The sequence below is a fragment of the Epinephelus moara genome, chromosome 2, assembly GCF_006386435.1.
Source record: "Epinephelus moara isolate mb chromosome 2, YSFRI_EMoa_1.0, whole genome shotgun sequence".
In the NCBI taxonomy this organism is placed as follows: domain Eukaryota; kingdom Metazoa; phylum Chordata; class Actinopteri; order Perciformes; family Serranidae; genus Epinephelus; species Epinephelus moara.
Genome location: NC_065507.1, coordinates 35,607,759 through 35,629,253, shown reverse-complemented (window position 1 = coordinate 35,629,253; position 21,495 = coordinate 35,607,759). Strand labels below are relative to the sequence as shown.

Sequence of the window (21,495 nt, the reverse complement as noted above, 5' to 3'; positions counted from 1 at the left end):
TTGAAAATGCTGCTGATCCCGTTTTAGTTTTAAAAACAATGACATAGACACACACCTTTGCTTCGCATTTTGGTCTTATAAGTCACATGTCAAGCAAAACATTAAAGGGATAGTGCGCCCAAAAATGAAAATTCAGCCATTATCTTCTCACCCATGCCGACGGAGGCCCTGGTGAAGTTTTAGAGTCCTCACATCCCTTGCGGAGATCGGTGGGCGGAGCAGCTAGCACACCTAATGGCTGACGGCGCCCCAGACTGACGTCCAAGAACACAAAATTGAATCCACAAAGTATCTCCATACTGTTCATCCGTAGTGATCCAAGTGTGCTGCAGCCGCGACATAAAAAGTTGTTTCGAAAAACATCTTATGAACTCTGTTTTTAGCCTCACTGTAGCCTGTAGCTCTGACTGCTTCTCTGTGCTCCACGCTCACGTGTGTGCGCGCTCAGGGTGATGGGTGATCTCTGAAGAGCAGCAGTCTCGTCAGTACTGATGTCCAGATTCTCAAGTGCAGGCATCGCCAATTCCCAGTCTGAGCAGCAAAGACTTTCCTCATCCGTTGGCATTGCTTTGCATTTGAAACAACTACACCACCAGGTTTCCAGTGCTCGACTCCGGTATTCTACGGCTGGCTGAGGGTTAGGCTCATGAGCTGCGGCGGCTGCTTCATCCAGGAGCCTAAGTTTCGTCCATATACTCGGGCTCAAACAAATAGGGCTCAACAAAGAAATGCTGTTCCTCCTATGGGTGAGTAGATAATGGCTGAATTTTCATTTTTGGGTGCACTATCCCTTTAAGGCTAGGTTTTATCCTTCTTGTGTAGGAGCTCCTTTTCCATCGTCATGGCTTCCTCCAGTGATGGATACTCCTGGTACAGCTCTGATATGTAACCATATTAGCTGTCAGCCTCCTCCTCTTTGACCGTCTTTTACCCATGTGTTACTCCCAGTAACAGTTTCGCCTCGTCAGCTGTGCAAGCAAAGAAATCTCTTGTTTTACTTTTCACCATCTCTGTCGTATTTTTTGAAACTAAGCAACCAACCGCAGAGAAGACATTCCACTTCCTGTTTACACCAGGATGTGAATCCCCAATGTACTTGAATGGTCATGTGATATGTTGTTTCAGGCATCTTAGTATGGAAGGAGATTATTTCAAAAATGAAAGTAAGGATGTGGCCTTGATCACAGGTTCTGTATGTCTACATATTCTTATACAGACTCATGTCGTTTCTTCGGCTGTTTCACGTCCTAGGTAGTTGTTCATTAATCCAATTTTGCTTGTTCCATGTATCTAATTTATGTAATTCTAAATTCAGTTATCTGTAGGCATGATCCAAATGTGGAATTTCCTCCATTGGATAATAAGAATTTCCTTTGGCATAACTACATATGACTAAAGCCCTTACACAGAGACTCGTGATAGGACCGTTACGAAGTCCCTTCATCATGCTGGGTTTGCTTTTTTTGTACAGAACCAAACGATAGCGGCATAATACCGCCCCAGTGTGTGATTTTAGAAAGTATGCTGGTGTTCTGATGGCATGACATGTAACACAACAGTGTCAGACTCTAGTGTGACATATAACGTACACGTCAGCAGCACTTTACAAACAATGACAATGACATAACATGGCAAAAATAATCATTTACCTTCTCTGTTATGTAGCGGCTGATTTCGTCTTTAGTGTGGAGGGTAAGGAGCTCCCAGACCTCATTGGTTTCCCGATTTGCGCACATTTCTGTTGCTGTTCTTTTTCTTTGAGTTAGCTGCTAACTGCTGCTAGCTGCTTTTTAAATCTCCCCGTGGTGGGTTACACACATAACACCACGTCAAAATGTCACTTCCAGTTCAGTCCTATCAGGTGTTTTCCAGAAAAAGTCAATTTGGTGCTGTTACTGCCTCTGCTGCCGGCTTTAAGGTGAGACAACTCTGTCACGTCGTTCCACGATTGTACCTTTTATACAGAACAGCAAGGCAGAAAAACAGTGAGACAGTCCTGCCTTTAACAGGCAGTGTAAAAGAGGCTCGAGACTTTCAAGATTCCTTACTCTTAAAGTAATATTTTTGGGTCTGATGCCTATAGGTTAGGTTTGTACTGTTAAATGCTTGTTCCCATTAATAAGTCGTTTCCTTTTTTCTTTTTTTTATTACTTTTGATTTATAAATCTCAAAGTTTAACAGCAATAGCCTTTTAAACTTTATAACATTTCTTCAAAATAGTCAGGAACTTATGCTGAGTCTATTTTTACAGCCCCCTGTAGTTTGTGCTGATGAATCCACTGAACATCGGAAGAGTCCAAGACCACCCAGTGGAAAAAGAGGAGAGAGGGAGTAGAAGAGAAAGAGACTGGGCTTCAGGCCCGGCTCCCAAAGCTCAAACTTTCAGTATCTCTCTTCTGCTCATTTTTCATGAACACCACACGTCTCTCTTGTGCCTTTTTTTGCTTTATGTAATTACTCAGTTTGACCTCACTTCAAAGCCTGACCTCATGCTGTTACTTCCCACAGTTTTTTAACTTGGAGCTGTCTTGATTTGTGCTTCCACATGTCAGGCCACTCATTTTATCGTTGGGAGGCATTCATCAAGTCAAAGGTGGAATCAACAACAAAACTATCATTTATTCATCCACTGACCTCTCTCCCTCCAGGTGTCCCTGGAGTGAAGCCCGAGCGGTACGAGGAGGGCTTGGCAGTCAAGCACTGTGCTCTCTCCCTGGTGGGTGAGCCAATCATGTACCCTGAAATCAACACCTTCGTCCGCCTCCTCCACTCCCACCACATCTCCAGCTTCGTGGTCACCAATGCACAGTTCCCACAGGAAATCAGGTAGGGGCAAAAGGAATCGCACAATTGTTCGTGTGGTTGTTCTTGTTTCTCTCTTCTCTCAAAATATACATTCCAGCCTCTCTGTTTTGGCTCATTATGGTTCTGTGGTATATTTTTATTCCCTGCCTTCGCAAGCTCTTTTCTTTGAAGTCCGGGGGGATGAATTGGAAAGTAGGGAGTAGGAGTGTGTCGCAGTAGTTAGGTTCCTTCCTCGCAGGAAGGATCAAAGGTTTACTATCCACAATTATAAGTGCCATGTGTCCTTTAACAAGGAGGGCACAACACAATGGAAGAGTTTGTTAGGCTCAGAACATAAAAAAGTCAGCAGTACATTGTTAAATTAAACTTTCAGTGCTTTGAAACAGAACTCCAACTTTATTAGGAGAAGTTTCAGAAGCAGACTTTTCAAAACCTTTGCAAATCAAACTGAAACTCTGCATAATTTTTGCTGCGTTTACACCAAGCATCCACACTATTCAGCCCCAGCCTTTTTGAGCCCCTAACACGGCGACCTCTGAAAATGCTCCTGACCAGGGTTGCATTTTAGACTGGACAGGCAGAAACGCAGACATGAAAACAATTACACAATAACCTTCTCTCGCTTCCTGAAAGGGTCTCATCAGTCACTCCGTGTCAAGCCAAAACATTAAAGCTAAAATTCTTCTTGTATGGGTACTCCTTTTCTATTGCCAAGGTTTCCTCCAGTGATGGATAATGCTCCCAGTACTACTACTTTCATCAAGCGGCAACCTCTGGAGCTGAAAAATGAAGCATGGAAAAACTGCAGTTCATACAATGGCCACTTGAGGCTGGCTCTAAAACGGAGTCAATCCCCATGTTAAAACACCCAACTTTACAGCAGAAATAAACATGTTTACACCCTGGAAAAAAGAGCAATTTTGGTCTCAAGAGCTAATTTCAACATTCATGAAAACTGTACAGAGGGTGAATTTTTTAATCACTCAAACGTTTAAATCTTAAGGCTTAAAGTTTGGGATATTTAGGGGTGGGGTCGCTTTGAGTGACAGGCCGTCTGCGAGGTGTTGCCACAGTCCATGTGTCAGATCCACCCCTTGCCCCTCCACATGTCCACCCTCTCAACCAATTACAGTTGCTTCTGGCTCCAAAAATCCAAGATGGTGACGGCTGAAATGCCAAACACAAGGATTCAGAACAGGAGTCCACAAACCAATTAGTGACATCATGGTAACTATGTCCAACATTTTTAACAGTCTGTGGCTTTAATATTTCTCAGGATTTGCTTTTTGCAGCGCCTCCTGATCTTCTTTCTGCTGCATTGACCGCCTTATACTCATGTTACTTTGAGTAGCAGTTTCACTTTGTTGTTGGTTTAGGCAAAGACATCTTTTGTCTTACCTTTAGCCAGCTCAGCAGTAGACAATCTGCTTCCTGTTTACATTTTTTCGGAAATGATGCTAAAACACCCGTGTGTACGGAGATCATTTTTGTTTTAAATCACTGTTTTAAAATGAAAATGTATTTGAACTGGCCCTCTTAAACCATCACAAATGAATGTTAAAGCCTGTGCTTGAGTGCTGAAACATGTGTTTGCTCTAATGACTTTACAAAGCTTTTACAAAAGGAATGGAGAAATATCTCAACTTCTTACAAAAAATAAAACCCAGTTATTTTCAGTGATTGACCTGCAGGCGATGCTGCATGTCAGTTTGACAATGGCTTCTCTAAAATGCTGCATTTTAAATCATAACCCAGCCACAAGAGTTCAGGTCTCCGCATTCTGCATCCATGTGTCTGTAACAGGAGTTCACCACAGGAACAGTTCCTAGAGGCATGTACATTATGCATCTACATTAACTTTATGAAAAATTCATAAAAGGCAATGCCACGTCAGATGGCTTTATGTGCAGCAACACACACACACACACACACACACACACACACACACACACACACACACATTCAGGAGGGTTTGTGAGCATCAACATGAAAAGTTTTGTGTACTGAATGACCTCAGAGTGTCATTATTTCCTGCACTACAGCTTCTACTCAGCACTCTGTCAACACAAGAATGTGCCTGCAAGCCCCACTGACATCCCTTTGTTTGAAAAATAAAACAAAGCCAAGTACATCCATCACATGTACAGTAAGTATAAGAAGAACTTGCCAAACGTGTTTTTAGGGCAACATTGCCATGTGCTAAAAACAGCATTATGGATCATTTATGCTCCCTTTACGTACAATAACAGAAACGTCCATTGAAACATTGTAAGCATCACTGCCCTCATACTTCCATGTGTCCTTTATGTTGGCATCAATACAGCCAATAGATGACACTTGAGGGCAGAGTCAGATGTTTCAGACAGCAACAGCAGAGGCAACGGTGGTGGAGGTCGTAATAATGGACCTTTTAACGGAGGCAGCATTGTAGACGGCAGTGATCTGTGAAGCCAATAAATACATCACCACATGTAGACAGAGAATTCTTTTCAATATAATATCAAGTTGTTCGTTCCGCTGTCGTCGTTTCCTATGGTCATGTCTGTCTTGAACTACGCTACGCTGCCTGCATGATCTCTGGTGGTACTGCTCCATTTCCTAAAAATGATACATATGAAATTGCAAAAATTGTAAAGGAGTGTAATGACGTCAGAAGATTTGAGAAAAGTTGAAGAAAAATGGCTGTGTTATGCCTGCCCCGAAAGGTGCATGGTAAGGAGGGACGCGACACCGGGTTAAAGGAAACAGGAAACAGGGACTTGCGTCAGGGAGTCAGAGAGAAGGTAGGCAGAGTAAGAAGCCACTAATATAGACCCAGCCTACACCTTCACAGGTGCCCTCAAACAGTCCTCTGTCATCAGTGAGTGAGTCATTGAGCTGCACCTGGAACACATAGAGCAGACACACACACAAGCAAAGCAGCCACATAACATGTAACACTCCCTTCCTTAAAAGTGCAGCCATACTGGGGTCATCCAAAGGTACACGTGAGAGAGCATCAGCCACAACATTGCCATACCACTTTTTGTGTCAGATTTCTCTTGTGAAGTTTTGGACCATAAGGGCCCAGTGCATCAGCTGTTGATTACTGTTAAACATCCGATTTAGGAACACAGGAGAGGTGTGATCTGTAAAAACTACCACTAACAGTGGAATCAAGCCAACGTAAGCCTCGAAATATTGGAGGACCCAGAGCATTGCTAAGGCTTCATTTTCCATTGTGCTGTACTTAGGCTGGGCTGCAGGGAACAGACTGGGTGATCAATGCCAAAGGAACCTCCTTTAGCAATACAGCACCAGCTTCACTACCACTCGCTTCAACCTCCAACTTGAATGGCACTGCAAAGTCTGGTGCCGACAGCACTGGAGAGCTACAGATAAGACTTTGTACAGTGTGAAAAGCCTGCTGGTATTTTTCCTCCCAAATCAAACAAAGTGGGGATAAGGAGGTCTGTCAGAGGGGAGACAATGGAAGTGAAGTTAAGGTAAAACTCTGTATTGTAACTCAAGAAAACGGATGGCAGAAACCTCAGCATCTACTAGCCACACTTGGTCTTGACAGACCTGCTCGTTAAGATAAGTGATGGTAGCCTTAGGGAACTCACATTTAGCAAAGTTCAAGGTGAGAGAAGCTTATTGCCAACACTGAATCAGCAGAGTAGACTTCCACATCATTAAGATATGTCTCACAGTTTGCTGCTCCAGGCAACACCATCCGCATTAGGCGTTAAGAGGAGGCTGGGGCATCGCGCTATGACTGTGTACTGCAGGAATAGTCTGGGTTAACAAATGCAGAGCCCCAATTATGTTAAGACTGGCTTGAAAACTGCAACATAAGGAAGGATGCAGCACTGGGTTAAATGACAAGATTTACTTTTTTTTAATTTATCAAACAAAAAGCAGAGTCTTGTGTCAGGGAGTCAGAGAGAAGGTAGGTAGAGTAAGGAGCCACTTGTATAGACCCAGCTTACACCTTCACACAGGTGCTCTCAAACAGTCATCTATCATCAGTGAGTCAGTCAGTGAGAGACACACACACACACACACACACACACACACACACACACACACACACACACACACACAAGCAGTAACAGGATATAGAATGACATGTAAAGCTGTTTGTCACTTGACTTGTTTGTAATAAATAGTTGCATGTTCAGATGTTTACCTTGGTTTCCGTCACTCTACATGCCCTCTGACCTTACATCTCAAGATGCCTCTCTGTCCAGAAGCCTTGCAGGTTGTCATCAAGACATTCACTGACACAGGCGATATGTCAGCTAACTTGCCTGTCACAGGCTGACTTGTCATATCCTCATGGAGCAGGTGGATGGCAAGGACAGCCATCACCTTTTTTTTCTGTCTGCCAGAGCCACCTGGTTGGAGATGAGCTGTTGCAGTTTATTGATTTTCTGTTCCAGTCCTGCTTTTGTGAGAGGGAACTGTTCATTTACTGTAGAAAGAGCTGAATTTCCAAACTTTCTGTCTCATTGCTCATTTGGCTAATTGGTTGTTTTTGCGTCTTTACATAATTGCCTCTCTTGCACAGCAAATATTTTTATCCCCCATCTAAAGACACATGAAAGGGGAGCGCTCCTCTTGTTTCAGTCATGTAGATGTTTTACACTTTTCTGGTTCTGTTTACTTCTCTGGTGCGTCCTCCGGCTCTTACGGATTGTGCCACAAGTTAATGTCTTTCCTTATTTAAAATTGATGAGAAGCAGTATAAATAAGTAATATAAATAAGGTAGTTTTTCACAGCTTCCTTGTCGGCTGCCCCCTCATTTTGCCATCATCCGTCTCTGCGATGAATTTGTTACTTAGAGCACAACTAGACTTTATGTTGTTGCATGTGTAATATTGAATGGAAGAAGAAATGTGTACTGAGAGGAGCTGAGCAACAGATATATTATATTCTATATTCAGCCCAAATATTTTCTGCCTTGTCTCACACTAAAGGAGAACAACTGCCTTCCTTCAGAGAGCTGACACAAATACACTTGTGATGTGGGAGTATGTAAAGTTCCATGATATTGAGGGTGACTAACTTAAATGTATTCTTTTTATTTTGTTTTATTTTTTTCAAATGCTCCAAAGGTTTGTACTTCACCTCTTATCAGACTCTCTTTCTTTCTCAGACTGGATCATTTTTATCCTCATTAATCCTCTATATTTTCTATCATTTCCAGGAGCCTTGTACCTGTTACCCAGTTGTATGTTAGTGTGGACGCCAGCACCAAAGATAGTCTGAAAAAGATCGACCGACCGCTTTTCAAGGACTTCTGGCCCCGCTTCCTGGACAGCCTCAGGGCCCTGGGAGAGAAGGTAAGCTGCACGCTAAGCTAGTTTGGTTTCCAGGCAGAAGGTCATCAAGGTCTAACTGTATTTTACTGAATATTTACGCAGTCAAACTTTCCTGTTCAAATATGGTAAAACAAATGCTCTACATTTGCAAAATGCTAAAGCTGTAAATTTATAGCTGAACCACGCAGAGTAGCTGTCATTGCATGTAAACTGGTAAACTTCCGTCCATCTTACCAGCACCCAGATCTCCCTGCTCATCTCTCAGCTCGCTGGGTCTTGGGCTGTTGCTTAAACTACAGATTGTACTTCCACATTTTTGTATGCCCGCCACCACAGACACAAAGAGTACAGAAGTGGATTGAAAGGGAGAGCTGCCCTAACTCTTTCTTTCTCTCAAACTTTGATCAAAAGGTAAAACTAGGCAGTGCTGATTAAATATAAACCAAGACTCCATGATTCTTTTCTTTTTTTCTTTTGCCAGTGTGTCCTGTGTATCAGTCTGTGTTCCTCTCTAAATTCGGAGATTTTTAGACCCACAGTTGCAGTTTGTAGAGTTTTGAGTCAAAGTGTGGATAATTGATGAGTCGATGCGGTCAGAGTTGATCTAATCAGATCAGATTGATTGATGAGAGGAGCAGCCGTTTGTGAGTGAAAGCAAACTTTAAGACCCAACACAATGATCCGTTAAATTTTATGTTCACTGTGCTTCACCGCTGCTCCGTCTGTGCCCAGAGTACTCTGCGCGGGAAGACTGTGAAGCAGTGCATAAGCGAACGGTACATATGTGCTATCAGCAGGTTTTAATAATAAAATTGGACTTGGCCCAAAAGAAGATTTGTGCAGCACCCTGAATGAAGGGTTTGTTTGGTAAACGTGCAAAACCCAGGACAGGAAAGAGCTGACAGTTTTTACTATAAAGATTTTCTGTCATCTCTCTCACTGTTGAGCACATTTGTTTTCCCAGGTCAGAACAGCTAATAACCTCAAGCTTGATCAAGTCTATTTAATTACCTCGCCTTAGTATTTCTGCATCATAAGTACACAAATTGAATGGTGTTTTTTTTTTGAGCCTGTAATTAAGTGTAGAACTAATTAGGCTATCCCCTGGAAATTTTGCTAAGCTTCATTACTTGCATTCATTTTACTATATTAATTTGATGGGTATTTTCCTGCTGCTGCTGCTGTTGCTGTTATTATTATCATGCCACTGTTTGTGCCCAGCTTCAGAATCAGTGTAACTGAGATTCACAGAGACACGCTCAGACCAGGCACCCAGCTTTGTTTGAGAGATTGTGTTGTATATGGTCGTTTATAAGTAAATGAAAGATGCAGCTCAACATCAGTTTCTTATTCAAAGTGATACTGTGTTTTTGAAGTGGGGCTGTATGAGGTACTAATCTGTAGTCAGTGTATTATATACAGTTGGTGGCAGTAGGCACGCTCTCAGTTTAGGGAAACAAAAGGGACTAGCTCCTGAGAAGCTCAGAAAAGTATTTTAGCCACCTAGAAAAAAGGCATACTTTAATAAAATCAATATCCGTCAAAGTGGACACTACATATTTTCACCACTTTACCTTGCTATCAGACAGCCCTTTCCTTTGGCACTACATTTTTCAATTGTGTAACATCCATATTCCTACACATAAGCCCAACTAAACTGTGCACTGTGACACAGCAGATCAGCTGTTCGGCCTGAAACTAAACTTTACTTTTCTAAAGATTTATAAAATGGTGCATATTATGGTTTTTGGGCTGCTGCTAGTTACACTGAATATAGACATGAGCTCTGCAAGACTGAAACAACCCGGCCACTGCAGAAGTCATTTCTCTTCGAGGGTTCTGTGAAACCACCACTAAATACGAGAGACTGAAGAGTGCTGCTGTACCCAACCATCAGGTGAAAGTATGCTAAATACCTACACATAACTGAAACGACTTAGCAAACAACTAGTAAAGTGTGAAGTGCTAGCATCTTCTGATTCAGAAAGATCTTGAGGTTGTGTTGAAACTAAGTCCTACTCATGGCAGCAGGAGCTCTCTGGGTCCGTGAGTATGCATTTACAGTTCACAGTTAGCTTGTGCTCTTTCTTGGTCTCCAGTTTCCACACTAGTTTCGCCTTTTCTCTCATTTTCAGTCTGTTCCGTCTCCCTCCACAAAACTTCATAAAAACTCAGTTTGTTTTATTTTCTTATATTTGTTGTCCCCTCCATGAACCACTAAAGTCTGACCTGAACAGTTGTCCTACAGTGTAACAGTGCATGGTGCAGCCCTGCCTTTGTGTAGTAAAACAGAAGTTCTATGGGAAAATTTTGCGCCAAAAGAAAGGGCTGTCTGACTGCAAGGTAAAATGGTCAAAATATTGTAAATATAGCATCCACTTATACTGATATTGATCTTTTTAAGCAGGTGTTTTTTAAAGTGGCTAGAATATGTTTTGCTGCTAATCCCCATCCACAGCAGTATGTTGCTGAGGTTCTGTGGTGGTACTACTAACTGCCTCTCCAAACTGCCGTCTACTATATGTGATACACTGATTATAGATGAGTACCTCATGCAACCCCACTTCAAAAAATGAAAACTATCCCTTTAAGTGTTTGTTGGTAGTGAGAAACATTTGACTCATATCTGGGAATGTAGAGAAAGGTTTGGGGAATTGGTGACAGGTAATGGTTTTATGTGATTAAACCTTTGAATAGAAAATAAACTTTGTCAGGGGTACAAAGCCGTTTTTAAACTGCTCCACACCAACTGAAGATCTTGACAACACAAGTTCATTACTTGGTAAACTGTGAACACAAATATGCGGTTGTGGTGATTTTTAACAAAAGTGATCTCTTATCTTCACCTCACTGTCAAACTGTTGAAAGTGGCAGATTCTTACCTCCTGTGCAGACTCATCTTTCTTGTTTTGTTTTGGGTGACTCAGAGCAGCTGATAAAAAGCCTGATTGATTCCTCTCAGAAACCACAGAATGAGATGCCCTCTATATTCACTGAATTCCTCTGCCATGACAGCAAGATGCCATAAATGATAGAGAGCACTTTAAGCCTTTAACACTTGACTCAAGTGGGGAAGAGTGGCTTTTTATTGATTCTTGAGACTTTTAACAGTTTGGCTCCATAATGCCGCTGCCACCACTGTGGGGATGAAAACATCCAGAGGTGTACGTTTCTATTAAGTGTGTGATCTGTGTCCACAAAAAAGTGTGTGCATTTTGTGAGCAGAGAGGAAGAACATTATCGTAGCCTGCATCTAACCACCAGACCTCTTGTGTGAATTGTTCTCCTGTAAGTGTGTTTCCTAAAAAGCCAAAGTAAGGGAAAAGAAATAGTGTTTGGGTGCAGCGGCAGAGCAACCTTGAGAAAGATGTGGGCTGTGAAGTCTCTCAGAGGGAGCCTTTGTTACACCTAGGTGTAATGGGCCGGCTTCCTCTTGTTTAATGCTTTAGCAAACTATGGACAAATTCATTATCACTCTGCTTGAGGCAAATCACTGGCGATGGATCATTGCACTCTGATTGCATCTAGAGCAGCCATTTTCACCCCATGCCAACAAGTTATTATCAGTGTGAGGGAACTGCAGGGGTGGGCAAAATAAGAGGAACATCTCAGCTGAATAAATCAATACGTTCTAATAAATACTACCATGTGGAGTTAAAGGGATACTTTGCTGATTTTCAACCAGGTTTGTATCATAACAGTGTGGGTGGTATGTGTAAATGAACTGTGGGAAACTTCCCTCCATCTTACCAGCACCCAGATCTCCCCACTCACCTCTCAGCTCAAATCTTTTTGCATCTCATGTCATCAAGCAGATTTTCGGGGGTCTAGGGCTGCTGCTTGAAATACAGACTGTACTTACTTAGACTCACAAGTCAGTCTTTAGACGCTTTGCTTAACTAAAGACTGATGACTTTCTCCCTGATTTTGTGTTTAGATGGGCGGATACAATTTCAGAGTTTAAAAAAACTCCCCACGTTGCAGAACCAATAGTAAATCTGCAGGGCGGTCCTTCGGTGGCTCGCTGAACTCTTGTGCTTGTAAACATAGTCCGACTAGAAACACGTGTAGCGGTACAAAATGGCTCAGCTGCGCTTGCAGAAAACGCCGTCAAAGTTAGTGGATGTTTGTCGCGTTTGCGGCGACACATTCTTGCCAACTAAAAGAAACAAACATAATCTTTTACAAGGCCATGACTCATCCGTCCGGCCGGACTATAGAGGGAATCGCCTTGTTGTTTACAAATACTTCTTCGGATGAGCACAAAACGGAGTTTAATCTCTCGGCATCCATTTTCAAGCTCTCTGTGTGTTTGTTTCCTTGCGGACGAGAAAAGGGGGAGCGCACATTTCCTGGAGGGCGTGTCCTTTTCAAAAATGCAAGAGGCGTTGCTTTGTTGCCGGCTGTTTTCTCTGGTGTGTTAAACACACTTTAGAAAGGAGTGTCCCCAGACTATCAGAAGGCAGAGATCTCTGATTGTCTGGTGGCGAGACTAGTACTTACTCATTCTTGTATGCTCACCACCATGGACACAGAAAGTATAGAAGCGGATCAAGAGAGAGCTGACCCCTTCTCTCCATCTCTCTCCATCTCTCAAACTCAGACCAAAATCAGATCAAACTGTTAAACTAAGCAGTGCTTAAATATGAACCAGTGTTAATTCTGGTAGCTGTTTTAGATTAAGTCTTAGTGTTAAGATGAAAATGCTCATTAGTTTTAGTCACATTTTTTAATCTTTCATTGTTTTAGTCTAGTTCCAGTCAACAAAAAGTCATTACATTTTAGACAAGATGTCTAAATGTGTCTTTAAACTAATCTAATTAGGCTAATACAGGTACCACAAAAAATGAAACCAGGGCGACATGTTTTATTAAGTGTTGAAATTTCATTTAGGCATAATTTTTTCTACAACTGCAAATAATTTCGACACAATTACAAACTGGCATTTCTTCAGCAGAGTTTTTAGGATAATTTACAAGTACACACTGGTCATCATTTGAAAAGCTCCAAATCTCAATCTAATTTGAGACAACTACTTCACTGTAAACCCTGACTTATTGATCTCATCTCACCATAAAACTTAATTTTAGCGCAACTTATTTCTAAATTTGCAACACGTTTGTCTGGAGGTTTAAACTCCTGTCCTCTCACAGTGTCTGTGATTAAAACTGGACTGTTTGAAGGCTGCTTGCTCTGCTGCGTTTTAGCAGCTAACAAGAAGAGCTAGCTGCCGCTGCTACAACTAACACACTCCACAATCCATCCAGCAGCTCTTCTATCCAGAGTCAGACACACAGCTGCTTATTAACTGCGGAAGTACAGCTCACAACTCGTGCCAAAGGCTGACGCTGCTCTGGTATTAGCACTTTGCAGACTAGCGAAACATCCTGGCACTGACTATTTACTGGCATTTACCATCACGTTTGTGCTCTGATCTCATACCGTTCATACAGCATTAGAAAATAATTGCAAGCACGGCCTTTCTCTGCGTTATAGTTGAAACTACACTTTTTTTAAAATAATCTATTTTTCTGTTATCTTTTCATTTTAAATGTCCGATAGCCCACCACAAACATTTTAGTCCCATCTCCTAAGTGAAAAGAAAACATACATTTCATTTTTTTTTTTTTTTTTTTTTTTTTTTCTTTTGGTCAAAGATCTATTTTTATCTTGTCACTGTCTCAGCTTCGTCACTGGATAAAAAAAGGTTGTTGACAAACATTTTTCATAGTTTTCTTTATTATAATTAATAGTAATATAAAGGTTTATACACAGTTTAACTGTAATGCAAGATCCTTTAATACCAGCCAGCAGCCATATTCTTTCTGGACGAACCAGCAGGAGCATTTATTGGTCCAGTGCGGCACATTGCGTTGTGGTAGTTGTGGTAGGTTTGGTAGTTGTGGTAGAGTACTTGCATCTCTCTGCTGCATAGACAGCCCAGTTTTATGAAAGACCATCTTGCCAGCGGTGAAATACTGCTTTAAGTTAGTTTCAATTTCTGTTAGTGCTATGTGAAGTCTGTGGTCATTGTTAAGGGAATTACAATAAGGGAGCCAGTCACATTTGTCTGAATATGTCATGATACATCGTCCTCTATCTCGACTGTAATTACTGACATATAGTGACATTTTTAAAACTACATGAATGGAGAGTAAAGGCCTTTATAGTGTTTGCCATTCTTATAACTCTATCACGTTCTCTACTATGCCATATATGTAGATGAAAAACCTTCATTCAAACAAACAACCTGTGGACTTCAGACATATCCAACATAGGTTGCTGGTGATCAGTGGTATGTCAGTATCACTGGTTTTCCTCCCTCTTAGTGACTAAAGGGTTAATTCAGTCAGTACAAGGGCAGCTGGGTGACAGTAAAGTCCTTCTGGCCCAGAAACTGACACTTTTGCCCGCTGGCACATTCACTGCATACTCACTGGAATCTCATTATTTTCGAATACTGCATCACAGCCTGACAGTCAGAGGAGCCATCAATCTCAATAATTACTTTAAAAATTGATGTCAAACAAAGGTCTAATGATAACAACTTGTCCTGGCTCAGCATTCTCATGTGCATACCATATGTTGGACATGCCGAGGCTGACTCCACGTGTACAAGCTCTGCATTGTGAAAATGTCAGTAACATCAATTACATGCACAGATCACAGTCATGTACTATATGGAAACTTTATGCAGCTTCTTTTGTCTGGAATCTATTTCTGGTATGGAAATATTATTTATCTTATGAGTTTGTCAGATACAAAGACCTTCTGTACAGTACCTAGAGCCAGTCAGAACAACTTGAATATCACATTACCAAGGCATCATGTGTAGTTGGGTGGGAGCTAGATAGAGGCGCCACTCATTTTGCGATTACCGCTGGTAATGCCATCCTGGTGGCGGGATGGCGTTGCTGTGGAAACATGATGCCCACCTGCAGGTCTCCTTCACAGCTGCTTCAGTGTGTACGCAGCTTAATTTTAAGCTGCAAATGGCAGCTTTGGCATTGTTAACTACTCTATGTTAGCACCACTAGGCATGCTGACACTGCTAAGGGTGCTAATAGAACTAGTGCAGAGCCACCAGAGCTAGCTAACCAGTGGAGAATGGTGGGTAGGCACTATGTTTCCACATGTTAAAACAGCTAACCGACTGTCTGTCCCCCACTAGATCTGAGTGGTGTACAGTGCAGTAAACTGAAGAGTGGCCAAATTAACCTACAGACCGATATGCGTAACCGTTCAGAAATTTTCTTGGCTTGCCTGACAAATGTCAATCAGTGTTTCCCAAAGGCCAAGACAACGTCCTCAAATGTCTGGTTTGGGCCACAAACCAAATATATCTAGTTTACTGTCACAGAAGAGGAAAGGAGCCAGAGAATATTCACATTTAAGAAGCTGGAATCTGAGATTTTTTCTTCTTAAAAACATACTCAAAGGGATTAATCGATTATCAATTTAGCTGGCGATTAATTTAATAGTTGACAGCTAATTCATTGATTAATCGTATTGATTAATAGCTCTTTTTGACAGCTGTATCAGAGAGTAAGGATGCACAATATTGAATTTTTTGCCAATATCCGATATGCAAATATATAGCAACTCATTTGGCCAATAGCCGGTACCGATTTTGACACATCCACTTTTTTCCCCAGCACATTTTATTGATGTTCAACTCTCCTCTGTGGTGGAATTAACATCATATTATGCATGCATACTCTTATCGTGATGGCCCACCAACAGATGGAGACATGAAAAAGGATTTTAATGTATGTAAAATTCATTCATTGTGCAAAATAAGGAAAAGCATGTTGGCTGATTCTCATAGTTCATTTTAAAGCCAGTATCGGTTGATATCAATGATGTACCAATATTATCAGCATGTTGGCTGATTCCAGTAGTTGATTTTAAAGCCAATATCGACAGATACCGATGACAGATGACGATTTGAAGCACTATAAAGCAATAGAGGAGGTAGAGGAGTGTGATTTTTTTTTTTTCTTACAGATTATCTGTCTCATTAAGTGCTGTGTGAATATATTGATAGTTTCAACAAATATGTCAATAATATATGTATTATTTTTTTTAATAAAAGTTACTAAATACAGCTTTAACATAATTATAATTTGAACATGTACTTGTGTGTTTGCACATGTACATATCAATGTGACATTATGGTTTGCCCATATGTAGCTCCCTAGTTTCCAAAAATAAATGCACTCTTTCTGTTCCCATCACCCCCCTCTCTCCTGGTCTCTACTCCATACTGCTAAGTCTCCATTTCATGGTGGGCTCTATCTCCATCCTTCCTCAGCGCTTATCCCTCTCTGTTCTCCTCCACCTGGTCTCCCTGACGGTGCGCTGGGGGATTGATAGAGTTGTGCCTCAGTGTCGGATTTGGAATACAGTCAGCTTGAAATACCTCACCTCCATGCTTCCACTGGCCAATTATCCCCCTCCCTGCTGGGCTGAAAGGACCTAGTGTTACAGATAACCTTCCAGTGAGAGTGGGAGAGAGTGAGGAAGTGAGGGAGGGAGCGCACTCGCTCCTTCCATTGTCAGTCACTTGTTTCTTTGTATAAGGCGTTTCTCATGTCCTCTGTCCTCATCATTCCCCTTCTTTCATCTCCCTGTCTTTCCAAATCTTTTCTTCCTCTCCATCACATTCTCAATAATCCTCTTTCTTCTGCTATACAGCAACAACAATAGCCTGAATCTACACCATTGAACTGTGAGCAGGGCGCTTTCATTACTTTTTTTTTTTTTTTTTTTTTTTTTTTAACCCAGGGAAAGTTCACTGAACATTTATAAAGAGTGATGTCCAGATCAGGTTTTGTTGACCTTGATTCAAATTTGTATATATTTGCAATACATAATGCAATCAAATACATGTTTTCTTAAATTTATGTATATTTTCTTAATAACACAATAACACGATTGCACATTGCAGACACAACATAAAGTAGGCCTACATTAAACGTTTGTGAATTGTAGAAGGGCATAGAGAAAATATAGCCTCAGGTCTTATTATGTTTTTGTCACTGTGGACCTATTATAGAAGCAAGGATGAAATAATTTGCTTCTCTTCAGCTACAGAATGAGCAAAATCCTGAAGTACAAAAGTTCAAATGCAAATCTGAATTATAAAAACAGCACTTGAGTCATCAGGCACCTGCAAATTGTTACGTTTAAATTCAAAGTTCGGCCTACACAGCTTTTTTCCCCACATCCTTACTTAAAGGTGCTGGTTGCTCTTTACTTATACAGCTCAACACACAGTTCTCTCCCTTTTCACACGCTGACAATGCTCTGGAGTTCCAGTATTTTGCAGATGAAGGTTGGAACATTTTTGACAGCAAGTGTACCTGCAGTAAACAAAGTAATGGAAATGCAACTGGATAAGGTGTCATGTAGTAGATACTGTCTCATGAAAAAATGCCAACATCTTCATCCTTCAGATCAGGGAAAACCTCAACATATGCGGCTCTGTTGCAACACAGCAGTTGTTTGAGCATTAATAAACATGCAAACCTTCCCCTAACCTCTCTGTTATCATTCAGATAGAAAGTGGGTGGGTGACAGGACATCTGTGAGCTGCTGTGTTGCCAATTGAGGACAGATGTTGGTGTGTGTCCTTACTCAAAATTTTCTTTTGTGGTCTCTTAAATTTTGTTGTGTGTTAGAAATTAAAAGTGTCCTCACAGAAAGATATTAAATCTTGCCTCCTTTGTGCTGTGTTACGGTGCTGGTGGTAGGCTAATCTGTAAAAAACCTTACCGTAAAACAGCTGGGTGGGTAAACACTCCAGTTTAAGGTAAAGATCAGAGTCAAAGTCTATCAGAGACAGCTAGCGTCCTCTGACGGAGGGTTAGCTTCTATCTATAGAAAGTTCATAGATGTATAATAATAACTAGATAGCGGACCCCAAGATGGCGTCTGTACAGTGTAATGGAGTTGCTTGCCTGGCACATAGGCCAAAAACGTTTCTAACTTCCATTTTGTAATGGTGGTCTATAGGGAAATGCTTTTTGGGCTGCAGGGGATTATTTCATTGCAATACCGCAAGTGGCCACTGGGAAAATCTGGAAGCAAGGTTGAGTGGCATTCCTGAAGGGCCTGAACAGTTAAGGTTGTTAGCCTATGTGACAGGTTCAGATGTGCTCCGAAGACAGGGAGTTTTAGAATGGTGTGCAAGCCATATAACAGTAGGTGGATCCACCTGATACAGATGTCACAATCACCAGCCAGTCAGGATTGGCGTAATGACATAAATGCTTCTGAGGAATACGCAGACAGGTGAATCCTGTTTTGAGACATTGAAAATAGTCTATGAATGAGAACTGCCTTGGTCGTCCATTTAAAAAGGGATAAGTGCAGAAATTTGAGGATTAGAATTTACAATAAGTTATCAGCACAGCTGTTATAGCTATAGCAAGCAACATTCTCTGAAGCAACAACTAGTGGTAGAGGATAGCATTGTGTTTATTTTTGTTTGTTTTTTTTTTTTTACCTTTTTTATTCCCAAAGTGAACTATAATATGAGCCTCAATCAAGTGTGTTGGGGAGGTTTTCCTTTGCCCTGTTACAGTTGAGACGATGATGAGACCACCTCATCCAAAACAGTAAACATCTAGCTTATGGCAGCACTCACTGTTAAATTCTTTATGTAGTTCAGTCTATCACAGCGCCCATGAAATTTTGTGAATTCAGTTGTAAAGATGACACCTTTTACTACAGTAGACATTTAAATTTCCCATAAAAATCAATTTGAAAGTGTTGTACAAATGTGTTGTTGGCTCAGAATCAGATGTGCAGGAGCTGTTGAACACTACTTGCATAAGGTTTTTATGTTCATGATATGTGAACAATTTGATTAAAAGATAAATGTCCTCATTGAATGTGGTTCGTTTAAAGGTCCAGTGTGTAAGATTTAGGAGGATATATCGGCAGATATTGAATATAATATAATAAGTATGTTTTCTTAAGTGTATAATCACCTGAAAATTAGAATCATTGCTTTTTCGTTACCTTAGAATGAGCTGTTTATGTCTACATAGGGAGGGGGTTCTCATTTATGGAGTCTGTCATGTTGCACCACCATGTTCTTACAGCCCAGAACAGACAAACCCAAACACTGGCTCTAGATCTGGCCATTCGTGTTTTCCCATCAGCTACCGTAGTCTGCAGCCTAACAGCCTCGCAGAAACACTGATTTGTAACACGAAACTGCTTTATTCAGTGTTTTTACTGGATTAAATCACCTGGTCCATTTATTTTGGTGAGGAGGAATGCAGGTAATTCAATTCCCAGTAAAAAACCTCCTGAACAATTAAAACTGAAGGAATTATAAGCAGGAGTTCACACAGTCTCAGCTGGTTGCAGTCCTCACCACTAGATGCCACTAAATCCTACACACTGCTCCTTCAAGAAGAGGAATATAGAAAAAGCAGACCTATATTATTTTAAATAAGCAACATTAATACAACATTATATTTATACCCTCACTTTCCAACCTTTTCCATCATCAGAGACAGAGGACGGTGTACAGACTGACGCTGGTAAAAGCCTGGAATGTGGAGGAGATGCAGGCCTACTCCGAGCTCATTGCTTTGGGCCAGCCGGACTTCATTGAGGTCAAGGTAAGGTTCAGCAGCATGTACTTTCTATCTCCTTGTGTTTTTATCTTTCCTCTCTCAGTTGGTGTCTTATTTATCAGCAGTTTCACGGTGTAATAATTGTCTTCATACTTGAGCCAGATTCCCTTCTCTTTATTTCTCTATTGGTGTCTTTTTTCGCTTTATTTTTCTGAACTGAGCTTTGATGTGTGCCTGGAGTAAAGCCTCCTAATATCAAAGCCTTTGGCATTTGCGCCTCATTAATGAGTTTTCTGAAAGTAAATGAGCCAGTGGCGCTGGCCACCAGGCTGGTTTTTATAGCAATTGTTCTTCTGGGAGAAAATCTCAGCACATATCTCGTACCACAAACACATTATCTGTGAGCCTAAACGTCTGTGAAGTTATGACATTATGTAAGGACTGCCCCTGTCTCAGACATGGAGTGTTACTGTATTCCCAGCTGAAATGAAACAAGTAGAATTAATTTAACATTTGTATTGTATCAGTTCAACAGCCCGTTTCAATATTTCAAATGAAAGCGAATCAGAAGCATCTTCCTCGCTTGTCTTTCTGGCACTCCACCAATTTATACATCAAGGGAGCAGCCTGCACAAAAAACCTGATATTCAAACTGAGAACTTTGTGCGAGTCATGTATCATTTCTAACTTTTATTTGATCTAAAATGAAAGAGCCATAACAGATCCTATTTAATATGCTCCCTCTCGCCAAGAGCCAAAAAGACTTTTGTTAGTTATTTAAAGCTTTTATTATTTAAGAACTTCAGGGTCCTTCGCATACAAGCAAATTTATGTTTGTCTAACATTATGAATTATTGACGTTGTCAGTAAATAGTCTGTTCTGTGAGTGTGACTGATTTTCTGGGTGCTTTTGTTGGTGAGGGATTTAGTTTGTGAGTTTTCCATTAAACTAGTTAGATTACAAGTGACAGAGCTATCTTCTTGACTTAGCTGCTTGAACACCTACCAATTAAGGTCAACATATGTAGCTGTGTTGCAGAAGGGTCATTGTGATGCTTGATTTATACAGTAGTTAGTTGCACTCATACAAAAATGTATTGACCAATATAAATACACTGATCAGAATGACATCTAGTTATTCTGTCCCAAACACAACCACTGCTATTGTGCTAACACCCGACCTGCAGGATTTATGTCGCCGAATTTTGTCCATCTAAACGTGTGTGCTCTGCATCGACCCTGTCACATTTGGCAGACATGTTATAAATAGTATGGGAAGGGACTCTTGGTGGTGATCTAGCTATGGTTGTCATAGTGACAAACTCGCCTCAGTCTGTGTTCATTATTCAGTGCAACACATCAAGCTATGATCTCAGTAATAATAACAGTTGTAGTAGTGACAGCTGCTGCAGCCCTCTCTCTTCATGCCTGTCAGTGACAGAGACTGAGATTTTTTTAAGGCTGAGTTTAAAGCCCTCATTTTTATTTTGCTCCAACAGTCTTTGATAATTTTGGCCTTCAGAGTGTCTTACACTTTCCTTTTATGATTTTACACTTCTGGGCAGGGCCGCATCTCTCCCAAGTCTTTAGAGATCAGTGTTAGTATAGAGAGGCTAGAGGATTCAAAACCTGCTATTTCCTCTTTAAAAGGTGAAAAGGTTTTGGGGGATTACTTGGGATGACAGTTGTGCAAGCAAGTGGCATGCAGCATGACATGACATATAAAATAGGGAATCAAGTGCAAAAATGAACACATTCATGGCAGCACCTGCACAAGACCTTCCCACAG

General features: G+C 41.1%; 1 protein-coding gene across 1 annotated transcript in view; it reads left to right on the top strand.

Annotated features, from left to right (window-relative positions):
* Positions 1-21,495, top strand: part of tyw1 (tRNA-yW synthesizing protein 1 homolog (S. cerevisiae)) — a 94,123-nt gene that overhangs the window by 37,915 nt on the left and 34,713 nt on the right. Inside the window, exons 12-14 of the mRNA XM_050066591.1 lie at positions 2,649-2,826; positions 7,998-8,133; positions 19,641-19,751. Coding sequence (XP_049922548.1) covers positions 2,649-2,826; positions 7,998-8,133; positions 19,641-19,751 — 425 coding nt within the window. The remainder of the gene's footprint in view (positions 1-2,648; positions 2,827-7,997; positions 8,134-19,640; positions 19,752-21,495) is intronic.